The 13,582-nt window shown below is 26.8% G+C and overlaps 1 protein-coding gene across 2 annotated transcripts in view; it reads right to left on the reverse strand.

The window, feature by feature from the left end:
- The window catches only part of LOC145258092 (uncharacterized), a 59,185-nt gene that overhangs the window by 22,757 nt on the left and 22,846 nt on the right, over positions 1–13,582 (reverse strand). Inside the window, exon 4 of one of the 2 annotated variants that reach the window (XM_080115828.1) lies at positions 1,244–1,405. The exons of the other annotated variant lie outside the window; for it this stretch is intronic. Coding sequence (XP_079971954.1) covers positions 1,244–1,405 — 162 coding nt within the window. The remainder of the gene's footprint in view (positions 1–1,243; positions 1,406–13,582) is intronic. 2 annotated transcript variants of the gene reach the window in all.

Consider the following 13,582-nt stretch of genomic DNA (forward strand, 5'->3'; position numbering starts at 1 on the left):
TAAACAACTGTTAACTTTTTGTTAGTAAAAAACTGTTACCTTTTTGTTAGTAAAAACTGTTAACTTTTTTGTTTGTAAAAAAACTGTTAACTTTTTGTTAGTAAAAACTGTTAACTTTTTGTTAGTAAAAAAACTGTTAACATTTTGTTAGTAAAAAACCAGTTACCTTTTTGTTAGTAAAAAAAACAGTTAACTTTTTGTTAGTAAAAAACTGTTAATTTTTTGTTAGTAAAAAAAAACAGTTAACTGTTTTTTAGTAAAAAAGACTGTTAACTTTTTGTTAGTAAAAAAACTGTTCCCTTTTTGTTAGTAAAAAAACTGTTAACTTTTTGTTAGTAAAAAAAAACTGTTAACTTTTTGTTAGTAAAAAAACTATTAACTTTTTGTTAGTAAAAAAAAACTTGAGATACTTGAGCTGAGATTGAAACCAAAACCTAAAGAAAGTGTTCGATAACCATTATACTGGCTTGCCACGAACTTTAAAGATTGTTTTCATGTATGTGATTATTAGAGTAAAGGGACGCTGGGAAAATGGTTGGATCCTTCTACCGCTTCAGAAGATATCTCACTGCTGATGCAATTCTCTATCTATATAAAAGCCAAGTACGTCCAAGGATGGAGTACTGCTGCCACATCTGGGCAGGAGCTGCTAAAAACAGCCTATCCTGCCTTGACAGAGTACAAAATAGACTTCGTGGCTTAGTGGGGGATGCCCTTTTCTTTTCCCTGCATCCTCTCTCCCACAGAACAGACGTTGTGAGCCTGTCTTTGTTTTATCGTTATTTCCATGGCAAGTGCTCGTCTGAGCTCCAATCTCTCGTCCCCCGCTCACAAATCTTTCACAAGAAACACCTGTTTGGCTGAAACTACTGTCAATAATTTTCCCCACTCTTTATCTGTGCCTAAATCCAAACATAGATTCCATGAGCAAAGCTTCTTTCTCAGAAGTGCAGAAGCGCCTATTTCCCACCTGACTACAACTTGGATGTCTTCAAGTCCAACATAAACAAACTCCTGACAAACCGCCCCCTTAAGTAAGACACTATCAAATCTCCAATACTAATGATTACTACAATACTATCTCATTGATTTCTGTACACGCAATAACCCTTATCTCCTGGCCTTGATGAGTGGTGACCCCCATGTAAAAAAAAAAAAAAAAAGTGCTTGCTCTACAAATTGATATATTTAAAACATAATAAGTAGGTTTATTCATGGGGAGTGATTGTGATTAAATGCTTACCGTTTGTTGCTTTTTGTTCCTCAGAGAACATGACCCTCTCTAGATTTTGTGTCAGACTTTCGGCCAAGTTCTCAGAGCTGATGATGAGGATGTTCGTCGAGAAAATCGGATCTTTCTGATCGCCAACAAAAACGTTTACATATTTTTGACCAGTGCATGCATCTAATCGGTGAGATGAAGACAAACATTCATTGAATCGAATTGAATTCTTATAAAAAATAATTTTGTAGAAAAAAAGTCAACATAGAAGAATTTTCAACTTCAATATATAAACATATTCAACGTGTTAATTGAAAAAAAAAAAAAACCCAACTTCAAAAAAATAAGAATAAATCCGTTTATTTAATCTACTAGGTAGATTGTTCTCGTCCCGTCAGCCATGACCTAGTAGAAGTGTTAGTTTTATATTATTTTTAGTTATTATCGCTTGTAGTAAGGATAGAATGTTCAACAGCTTGAAAGACTGTCACTTAGAATTGATTGCTAATTGCCTTTAATCGTTGTACCGCGGATGATACATCGGCTGAAACGTTTTAGAAATAACAAATAAGATGAGAATTGTTGTGTAAATAATAACTCTGGATGGTGTCTCTTCATTCTGCTTTCTTATCGATGCTGGTTTTATGGTTTTATTCTGGCCTCTTTAGTGCTGTTCATGCTGGTTTTATGGTTTTATTCTGGCCTCTTTGGTGCTGTTCATGCTGGTTTTATGGTTTTATTCTGGCCTCTTCAGTGCTGTTCATGCTGGTTTTATGGTTTTATTCTGGCCTCTTCAGTGCTGTTCATGATGGTTTTATGGTTTTATTCTGGCCTCTTTAGTGCTGTTCATGCTGGTTTTATGGTTTTATTCTGGCCTCTTTAGTGCTGTTCATGCTGGTTTTATGGTTTTATTCTGGCCTCTTTAGTGCTGTTCATGCTGGTTTTATGGTTTTATTCTGGCCTCTTTGGTGCTGTTCATGCTGGTTTTATGGTTTTATTCTGGCCTCTTCAGTGCTGTTCATGCTGGTTTTATGGTTTTATTCTGGCCTCTTCAGTGCTGTTCATGCTGGTTTTATGGTTTTATTCTGGCCTCTTTAGTGCTGTTCATGCTGGTTTTATGTTTTATTCTGGCCTCTTTAGTGCTGTTCAGTATGTCTTTTGGGGTTTTCGTTCAACTGCTGATCTAGTAACTGTTGTACCTATTTACTATGCCTCCCCACGGGACAGAGTTAGACACCAGGGTCGTTTTTTAACGTGGAGAATTCAGAAAAGAGTAAGGCCATTCCATTCAACATTTTGAAGGCGTTCAACAGTGTGGCATTCTGGTCTTCTACATAAACTTCAATATGGTGGTCAAGTTCTGAGCATTATTAACTCTTTTCTTTTTGATCAAAGATTGTGAGTAACTCTTCATTCTCTTTTCCTATTAATGTTTCTTATGGTTTTATTCTAAGCTCAACTCAGATTATTATTCCGAAACTCAATATCTATATTGATGATACCATTCTCTATTCTAGTGTGGCTTCTCGACAATCTCCCTCGGATCAGTTAAAATATGCATCTGTTCTAGAAGATGACTTGGGTTCAATTGCAGATTAGGGTACAAAATGGTTTGTTTCGTTTAATCCTGCTAAGACTAAGCTTGTGCCTTTCAATCATAGGTGTGTTCCTTTGCTTTCTGGGATTCTTATGGATGGTTCTGTTCTTGAGAAAAAATGAAACTTCTTAACCTTTTTTCTCACCAAATCTTTCTTCAAATACATATTAGATCCATTGCTCCTTCTGCTTCACATAAAGTAGGTTCCCTATATCATTCTTCACACCTGAGTCTATTCTCTATCAGACCACGTATGGAGTTGATTGTTGTCATATTTTGGGCTTCACTCTCTTTTCCTATCGATGCAGGTGTTCCTCAGGGTTCCATTCTTTTCTATATCAATGATTTTCCAGAGAATATTGTTCATAAAATATCTTTACTGATGATACAACTTTCTATTCGAGTGTTGCTTATTGTCCATCTCCCTCGGGTCAGCTGAAATATGCAGCTAATCTGGAAGGTGATCTGCGTTCAGTTGTGGCTCGTTTCATTTAATCCGGTCAAGACTCAAATCATGGCTTTCAATTGTAGGCGTGTCTCTTTACTTCCTGGGATTCTCATGGATGGCTCTTGAAGAGAAACCGACTGTAAGAAATCATAAGTCATCACCTTTCTTTCTTATATTAGATATGTTATTCTTTCTGTTTCTCAGAAAATCGTTTTTTCTGCCGCTAAAAACAATTGAGACTATTAGCAGATGATGGTGGTTTAGTGGTTAATGATACATACGGACAATCTGGATGTTCCAAGTTCGAATCCAGTTCATTCCACAAAAACTCACTTTCACTTAGGATGTTCGCAACCTTTTCGTGGTCCCTTCTGTAATTATCCAGTGTTTTTCTAGAAACAGACTAGAAAAATATCGGGGAAACCAATGCCAACAGCAGATTCTTTGGATTCTGATGATGATGTGCTAAGATTATTCTCCTGTCTTTGCGATAATCACACACTGTTGTTTTTAGCTCTTTACATCAAGTTGCTTCATACCTTGTCTGAAGCGATTTCCATTTAAAAAAAAAATCCAAATCAGAAAAATTCATTTAAAGCTTCTGAAACATCAAAAATTGTTTGAAATCGTTTGATTTAACAGTTTTTTCTTTTCAAGTAGAATCATCATCATCATCATCATCATCATCATCATCATCATCATCATCAACATCATCATCATCATCATCATCATCATCAGCAGCATCAGCATCATCATCATCATCATCATCATCATCATCATCATCATCATCATCATCATCATCATCATCATCATCAGCATCATCATCATCATCATCATCATCATCATCATCATCATCATCATCATCATCAACATCATCATCATCATCATCATCATCATCAGCAGCATCAGCATCATCATCATCATCATCATCATCATCATCATCATCATCAACAACATCAACATCATCATCATCATCAACATCATCATCATCATCATCATCATCATCATCATCATCATCAACAACAACATATTTTTTACATCAGGGTTTCCCAAGGTGGGCTCCGTGAAACGGCGGGGCTCTGGAAGCCATTTCTTAAAGAGGACCAAATGCTTTATATGGAAAATTAAATGGCTGCAGATATTTAATTATTCATCTTTTTTTTACTGGAAACGTATGATACATAACTACTGGTGTAAAGAGTTTCAGAGTGGTTCATGAAAAAGGAAATAAAAAAATTAACAAAAATGCAACAATTTTTGATTAATCAAAAACAAAAAATGGTTGAAAACATTATCATTAGTTACGGTTAAAATTTGAAATTAATGTTTTTCATATTTATTTTAACAATTATCTTGTTAGTGCTCCATGAAAAAACTTTGCCCTGCTCAGGGGTTCCATGGTGTCCTGAAGTTTAGAAAACCTTGTTTTATACGACTGGTTTTAGGTGGCTTTTAGAACTTTATTTCCAACCTAACTTATGCTAGGCTTGGTCTTTATTTGTCCCGCTTTCTGTACTAGTGTATATTAAGAATCGGATTTTCATAAAAGTTCGGTAGGGCTGGATCGGAAACTTATGAAAACCGCCAGATTATGCCAAGTGCTGGTCAAGTTAATCAGCCAATCAGAAAGCGACAACAATCGCAATTAGCCAATAAGAAGCCACACAAGCAGACGACTTTTTGATAAATTGGAATAAAAAAAAGTAGTTTTTATTTTTAATTATGGAGCAAAACACATAAACAAATTTAGCCGTGCTGGACAAATTTCAACAAGTGCGTGTACATAAAACACTAGCGGAACCTTCTTTGCCTAAGCGCAAATTGAAATCACCAAAACAATCAAGATCATTTACCTGTGGGCACATGACATGGCCACAAAAAATCTGACTTTAAAATTTCCTTGAAAAAATAATTTTGCTATATATTACAAAAAAAAAAAAACAATTCGTAAAATTTTTCTTGAAAAAAACAAAACATTAAAAACTTAAAATTATCTACAAAAATTATTAAACTGTTTTTCTTAAAATTCTCTTAAAAAGAAAAATGTTTGAAATTTTTCTTGAAAAAATTTTTTTCATAAATTTACACATGAAACTTACGGTAGATTTTTATTTTATTTAATTGTTTTTTTATATGTTTAATTGGTTTTTATTCATTTAATTAGTTTTTATTCATTTAATTGGTTTTTATTTATTTAATAGGTTTCGTTTATTTAATTGGTTTATTTATTTAATTGGTTTTAATTTATTTAATAGGTTTTTACTTTATTAAGTTGGCTTTTATTTAATTGGTTTTTATTTAATTGGTTTTTATTTAATTGGTTTTTACTTATTTAATTAGTTTTTATTTATTCAATTGGTTTTTATTTAATTAAGTTTTTATTTCTTTAATTTTTTTATTTCTTTAATAGGGTTTTACTTCATTTAATTGGTTTTTATTTAATTGATTGGTGTTAATTTGTTTAATTGGTTTTATTTATTAAATTGGTTTTTATTTATTTAATTGGTTTTTATTTATTTAATTGGTGTTTATTTATTTAATTGGTTTTTATTTAATTGGGTTTTATTTAATTTATTTCTCAGATAAATGTTGTTATCGATTTTAAGATACATATTCTGGTGGTTAACGTTTTGTGCCTGTCAAGCCCTAGCCGGCATTTAAAGAGATCTTGTTCTTAATATGCAACAGTATCCCTCTTTCATCCAAATCAATTTTGCATTCTACCATGTTTTCCTTGCCTTTCTCCTGACAATTGATCCTACTACAGGGTGGAACGATAAAATTGTCGCTCTAGAAAAGACGACGTGATTTAATTTCCATTTGATGAAAACTGGTTTTCTCCTTTTGTTGCAGACCATCTACTAGTTGGCCAGGCTTGGCTTCAGAAGGAGTACTACGACTTTGTACCTTTCTCCTACTGGCCCCCTCTCTTCCTTGACCTAAACCTGCTGGGCTACTTCTTTTAGTCATACATCAAAAACATCACCAACATGACCGAAATCACCACCACTCACCGAGTATTCGGAGCTTCTGGGAGAAGCATGCTCCCATATGAAGGCAGTGATTGAGGCTGAAGGTAGGTACATACTACATAATAAAGTTACCTAAAAATAAAATAAAACTAAATAGAATGCTATGAACACAAACGAAAAAAGAGGGTTAGATTTGACTGACTTTTTTTAAAAAGGGCGCAAAAAAAAATGTACTTAGCTAAAATTACATCTTTGAGGTGTGGGCCCCTTCGGCCAGCGTCCAAATGACGCTAAGAACAATCTGAAAATCATCCCTGCTCAAGTGCATGCTATCATAAAAAACCTTGACACTTCAAAAGCATGTGGACTCGATCTCATCCTAGCTGTGCTATTAAAAAGTGCTCAGCCGAAGTAGCTCCAGTTCTCTCCAAACTCTACAACAAATGCCTTAATGAATCTTGCTTTCTGGGCTGTTGGAAAACTGCTTCTGTGGTACCTGTATTCAAGAATTCTGGCGAAAGAACTGACCCATCAAATTATCGCCCCATTAGCCTCCTCCCACTTTTCGCCAAAATATTTGAGACCATAATTAACCATGCTCTAGTCCGTCACCTTACAGATGCTAAACTTCTGACTGGCCAACAATATGGATTTAGACAATCCCGTTCCACAGCAGATATCCTAACTGTAATCTCTGAACGTATATACCATTCATTGGACAAAGTGGGGGGGGGGGGCAGAGCAGTAACTCTAGATATATCTAAGACTTTTGACGAGGTATGGCATGAGGGTCTCCTCAGGAAAATCAGATCATACGGGATTACTGATAGAATACTTAACATAATTAAATCCTTCTTAGATAAGAGAAAAATCCAGGTTGTCCTTGACGGTCGTACATCGAAACAATATGATATAAATGCGGGAGTGCCCCAGGGGTCTATCCTTGGACCTCTATTGTTCCTGATATTCATAAATGATCTCCCCGACAAAATTGCCTCTGAGATGGGTACATATGCTGATGACACTACACTCTATAACAGGCACGACAGGAAGACGAATGAACACATTTCTAAAGAAATGGCAGAAACACTAGAGAAAGACCTCCAATCTGTAATGGAATGGGGACAAAAATGGATGGTCACGTTCAATGCTGCCAAGACTAAACTAGTTTCATTCAATAATTACAAGAAACCCTCTCTACCACCTATAGCAATGGCCAACGACTCTTTATCTGAGAGTACATCTTTCAAACTCAAATTCCTAACGTTCACAGGAAACATGAGTTGGAACAATTACATCAAAAGCATTGCCAGGGCCGCTGCAAGAAAGGTGGGCTCTCTCTACCGTGCTAGACAACTATTAACACCCGAAAGTATCCTGTATCTCTATAAGGCCACCATTCGCCCATGTATGGAGTATTGCTGTCATATTTGGGTTGGTGCATCTGCTACTAGTCTCTCACTCCTTGACAGGGTGCAAAAGAGAGTCGCAAACCTGATAGGTCCTAAACTGGCATCTAAGCTTCAACTTCTGTCCCATCGACGAAATGTTGCATCCCTCTATCTGTTCTACAAGTATTTTAATGGTGAATGCTCTGACGAACTGCAAGCACTTTTGCCCTCACGACGTGAACACCCTCGACAAACCCGACAGGCTGCTAAGTCCCATCCCCACACTGTAGAGATCCCTAGATGTAAAAGATCTTTCTACTCCAGTAGTTTTTTCCCCAGAACTGCTAGACTGTGGAATCCCATTCCAGGTCCCTGCTTCCCCAACTGTACCGACGTGCAGAAGTTCAAATGTAACATGCACATCTTGCTGCCCAAATCCCTACATGGTACCCAAATTGTTGTTGCCCCTGATAGTAGCCCTCTACACCAAAGTGGCAATGTGCCTTGTTTGGGGTGAAAATGTAATAAAAAAAAAACCTGCATTGATTTTTTTCCAATAAAAGTTTTAAAATAAAGCTGTAATATTGCTTTCTTTAGGGCGACAATTTTATCGTTCCGCCCCGTATTAAATCTGGCAGATATTTATTATTTTAACAGATTTATTATTTTAACAGATTTATTATTTTAACAGATTTATTATTTTAACAGATTTATTACTTTAACAGATTTATTATTTTAACAGATTTATTATTTTAACAGATTTATTATTTTAACAGATTTATTATTTTAACAGATTTATTATTTTAACAGATTTATTATTTTAACAGATTTATTATTTTAACAGATTTATTATTTTAACAGATTTATTACTTTAACAGATTTATTATTTTAACAGATTTATTACTTTAACAGATTTATTATTTTAACAGATTTATTATTTTAACAGATTTATTATTTTAACAGATTTATTATTTTAACAGATTTATTATTTTAACAGATTTATTATTTTAACAGATTTATTATTTTAACAGATTTATTACTTTAACAGATTTATTATTTTAACAGATTAATTATTTTAACAGATTTATTATTTTAACAGATTTATTATTTTAACAGATTTATTATTTTAACAGACTTATTATTTTAACAGATTTATTATTTTAACAGATTTATTATTTTAACAGATTTATTATTTTAACAGATTTATTATTTTAACAGATTTATTACTTTAACAGATTTATTATTTTAACAGATTTATTATTTTAACAGATTTATTATTTTAACAGATTTATTATTTTAACAGATTTATTATTTTAACAGATTTATTATTTTAACAGATTTATTATTTTAACAGATTTATTACTTTAACAGATTTATTATTTTAACAGATTAATTATTTTAACAGATTTATTATTTTAACAGATTTATTATTTTAACAGATTTATTATTTTAACAGACTTATTATTTTAACAGATTTATTATTTTAACAGATTTATTATTTTAACAGATTTATTATTTTAACAGATTTATTATTTTAACAGATTTATTACTTTAACAGATTTATTATTTTAACAGATTAATTATTTTAACAGATTTATTATTTTAACAGATTTATTATTTTAACAGAGTTATTATTTTAACAGATTTATTATTTTAACAGATTTATTATTTTAACAGATTTATTATTTTAACAGATTTATTATTTTAACAGATTTATTACTTTAACAGATTTATTACTTTAACAGATTTATTATTTTAACAGATTAATTATTTTAACAGATTTATTATTTTAACAGATTTATTATTTTAACAGATTTATTATTTTAACAGATTAATTATTTTAACAGATTTATTATTTTAACAGATTTATTATTTTAACAGAGTTATTATTTTAACAGATTTATTATTTTAACAGATTTATTATTTTAACAGATTTATTACTTTAACAGATTTATTATTTTAACAGATTTATTATTTTAACAGATTAATTATTTTAACAGATTTATTATTTTAACAGATTTATTATTTTAACAGAGTTATTATTTTAACAGATTTATTATTTTAACAGATTTATTATTTTAACAGATTTATTATTTTAACAGATTTATTATTTTAACAGATTTATTATTTTAACAGATTTATTACTTTAACAGATTTATTATTTTAACAGATTTATTATTTTAACAGATTTATTATTTTAACAGATTTATTATTTTAACAGATTTATTATTTGAACAGATTTATTATTTGAACAGATTTATTATTTTAACAGATTTATTATTTTAACAGATTTATTATTTTAACAGATTTATTATTTTAACAGATTTATTATTTTAACAGATTTATTATTTTAACAGATTTATTATTTGAACAGATTTATTATTTTAACAGATTTATTATTTTAACAGATTTATTATTTTAACAGATTTATTATTTGAACAGATTTATTATTTTAACAGATTTATTATTTTAACAGATTTATTATTTTAACAGATTTATTATTTTAACAGATTTATTACTTGAACAGATTTATTATTTTAACAGATTAATTATTTTAACAGATTTATTATTTTAACAGATGTATTATTTTAACAGATTTATTACTTTAACAGATTTATTATTTTAACAGATTTATTATTTTAACAGATTTATTATTTTAACAGATTTATTATTTTAACAGATTTATTACTTTAACAGAGTTATTATTTTAACAGATTTATTATTTTAACAGATTTATTATTTTAACAGATTTATTATTTTAACAGATTTATTATTTTAACAGATTTATTATTTTAACAGATTTATTACTTTAACAGATTTATTATTTTAACAGATAAATTATTTTAACAGATTTATTATTTTAACAGATTTATTATTTTAACAGCTTTATTATTTTAACAGATTTATTATTTTAACAGATTTATTACTTTAACAGATTTATTACTTGAACAGGTTTATTATTTTAACAGATTTATTATTTTAACAGATTTATTATTTTAACAGATTTATTATTTTAACAGATTTATTACTTTAACAGATTTATTATTTTAACAGATTTATTACTTTAACAGATTTATTATTTTAACAGATTTATTATTTTAACAGATTTATTATTTTACCAGATTTATTATTTTAACAGATTTATTATTTTAACAGATTTATTACTTTAACAGATTTATTATTTTAACAGATTTATTATTTTAACAGATTTATTATTTTAACAGATTTATTATTTTAACAGATTTATTATTTTAACAGATTTATTACTTTAACAGATTTATTACTTGAACAGGTTTATTATTTTAACAGATTTATTATTTTAACAGATTTATTATTTTAACAGATTTATTATTTTAACAGATTTATTACTTTAACAGATTTATTATTTTAACAGATTTATTATTTTAACAGATTTATTATTTTAACAGATTTATTATTTTAACAGATTTATTATTTTAACAGATTTATTACTTTAACAGATTTATTATTTAAACAGATTAATTATTTTAACAGATTTATTATTTTAACAGATTTATTATTTTAACAGATTTATTATTTTAACAGATTTATTATTTTAACAGATTTATTATTTTAACAGATTTATTATTTTAACAGATTTATTATTTTAACAGATTTATTATTTGAACAGATTTATTATTTTAACAGATTTATTATTTTAACAGATTTATTATTTTAACAGATTTATTATTTGAACAGATTTATTATTTTAACAGATTTATTATTTTAACAGATTTATTATTTTAACAGATTTATTATTTTAACAGATTTATTACTTTAACAGATTTATTATTTTAACAGATTAATTATTTTAACAGATTTATTATTTTAACAGATTTATTATTTTAACAGATTTATTACTTTAACAGATTTATTATTTTAACAGATTTATTATTTTAACAGATTTATTATTTTAACAGATTTATTACTTTAACAGAGTTATTATTTAAACAGATTTATTATTTTAACAGATTTATTATTTTAACAGATTTATTATTTTAACAGATTTATTATTTTAACAGATTTATTATTTTAACAGATTTATTACTTTAACAGATTTATTATTTTAACAGATTAATTATTTTAACAGATTTATTATTTTAACAGATTTATTATTTTAACAGATTTATTATTTTAACAGATTTATTATTTTAATAGATTTATTATTTTAACAGATTTATTATTTTAACAGATTTATTATTTTAACAGATTTATTATTTTAACAGATTTATTACTTTAACAGATTTATTACTTTAACAGATTTATTATTTTAACAGATTTATTATTTTAACAGATTTATTATTTTAACAGATTTATTATTTTAACAGATTTATTATTTTAACAGATTTATTACTTTAACAGATTTATTATTTTAACAGATTTATTATTTTAACAGATTTATTATTTTAACAGATTTATTATTTTAACAGATTTATTATTTTAACAGATTTATTACTTTAACAGATTTATTATTTTAACAGATTTATTATTTTAACAGATTTATTATTTGAACAGATTTATTATTTTAACAGATTTATTATTTTAACAGATTTATTATTTTAACAGATTTATTATTTTAACAGATTTATTATTTTAACAGATTTATTATTTGAACAGATTTATTATTTTAACAGATTTATTATTTTAACAGATTTATTATTTTAACAGATTTATTATTTTAACAGATTTATTACTTTAACAGATTTATTACTTGAACAGGTTTATTATTTTAACAGATTTATTATTTTAACAGATTTATTATTTTAACAGATTTATTACTTTAACAGATTTATTACTTTAACAGATTTATTATTTTAACAGATTTATTATTTTACCAGATTTATTATTTTAACAGATTTATTATTTTAACAGATTTATTACTTTAACAGATTTATTATTTTAACAGATTTATTATTTTAACAGATTTATTATTTTAACAGATTTATTATTTTAACAGATTTATTATTTTAACAGATTTATTACTTTAACAGATTTATTACTTGAACAGGTTTATTATTTTAACAGATTTATTATTTTAACAGATTTATTATTTTAACAGATTTATTATTTTAACAGATTTATTATTTTAACAGATTTATTACTTTAACAGATTTATTATTTTAACAGATTTATTATTTTAACAGATTTATTATTTTAACAGATTTATTATTTTAACAGATTTATTATTTTAACAGATTTATTACTTTAACAGATTTATTATTTAAACAGATTAATTATTTTAACAGATTTATTATTTTAACAGATTTATTATTTTAACAGATTTATTATTTTAACAGATTTATTATTTGAACAGATTTATTATTTTAACAGATTTATTATTTTAACAGATTTATTATTTTAACAGATTTATTATTTTAACAGATTTATTATTTTAACAGATTTATTATTTTAACAGATTTATTATTTTAACAGATTTATTATTTTAACAGATTTATTATTTTAACAGATTTATTATTTGAACAGATTTATTATTTTAACAGATTTATTATTTTAACAGATTTATTATTTTAACAGATTTATTATTTTAACAGATTTATTACTTTAACAGATTTATTATTTTAACAGATTAATTATTTTAACAGATTTATTATTTTAACAGATTTATTATTTTAACAGATTTATTACTTTAACAGATTTATTATTTTAACAGATTTATTATTTTAACAGATTTATTATTTTAACAGATTTATTACTTTAACAGATTTATTATTTTAACAGATTTATTATTTTAACAGATTTATTATTTTAACAGATTTATTATTTTAACAGATTTATTATTTTAACAGATTTATTATTTTAACAGATTTATTACTTTAACAGATTTATTATTTTAACAGATTAATTATTTTAACAGATTTATTATTTTAACAGATTTATTATTTTAACAGATTTATTATTTTAACAGATTTATTA

Source organism: Euprymna scolopes, chromosome 33 (assembly GCF_053919585.1).
Source record: "Euprymna scolopes isolate OS-2025 chromosome 33, ASM5391958v1, whole genome shotgun sequence".
NCBI classification, from domain to species: domain Eukaryota; kingdom Metazoa; phylum Mollusca; class Cephalopoda; order Sepiida; family Sepiolidae; genus Euprymna; species Euprymna scolopes.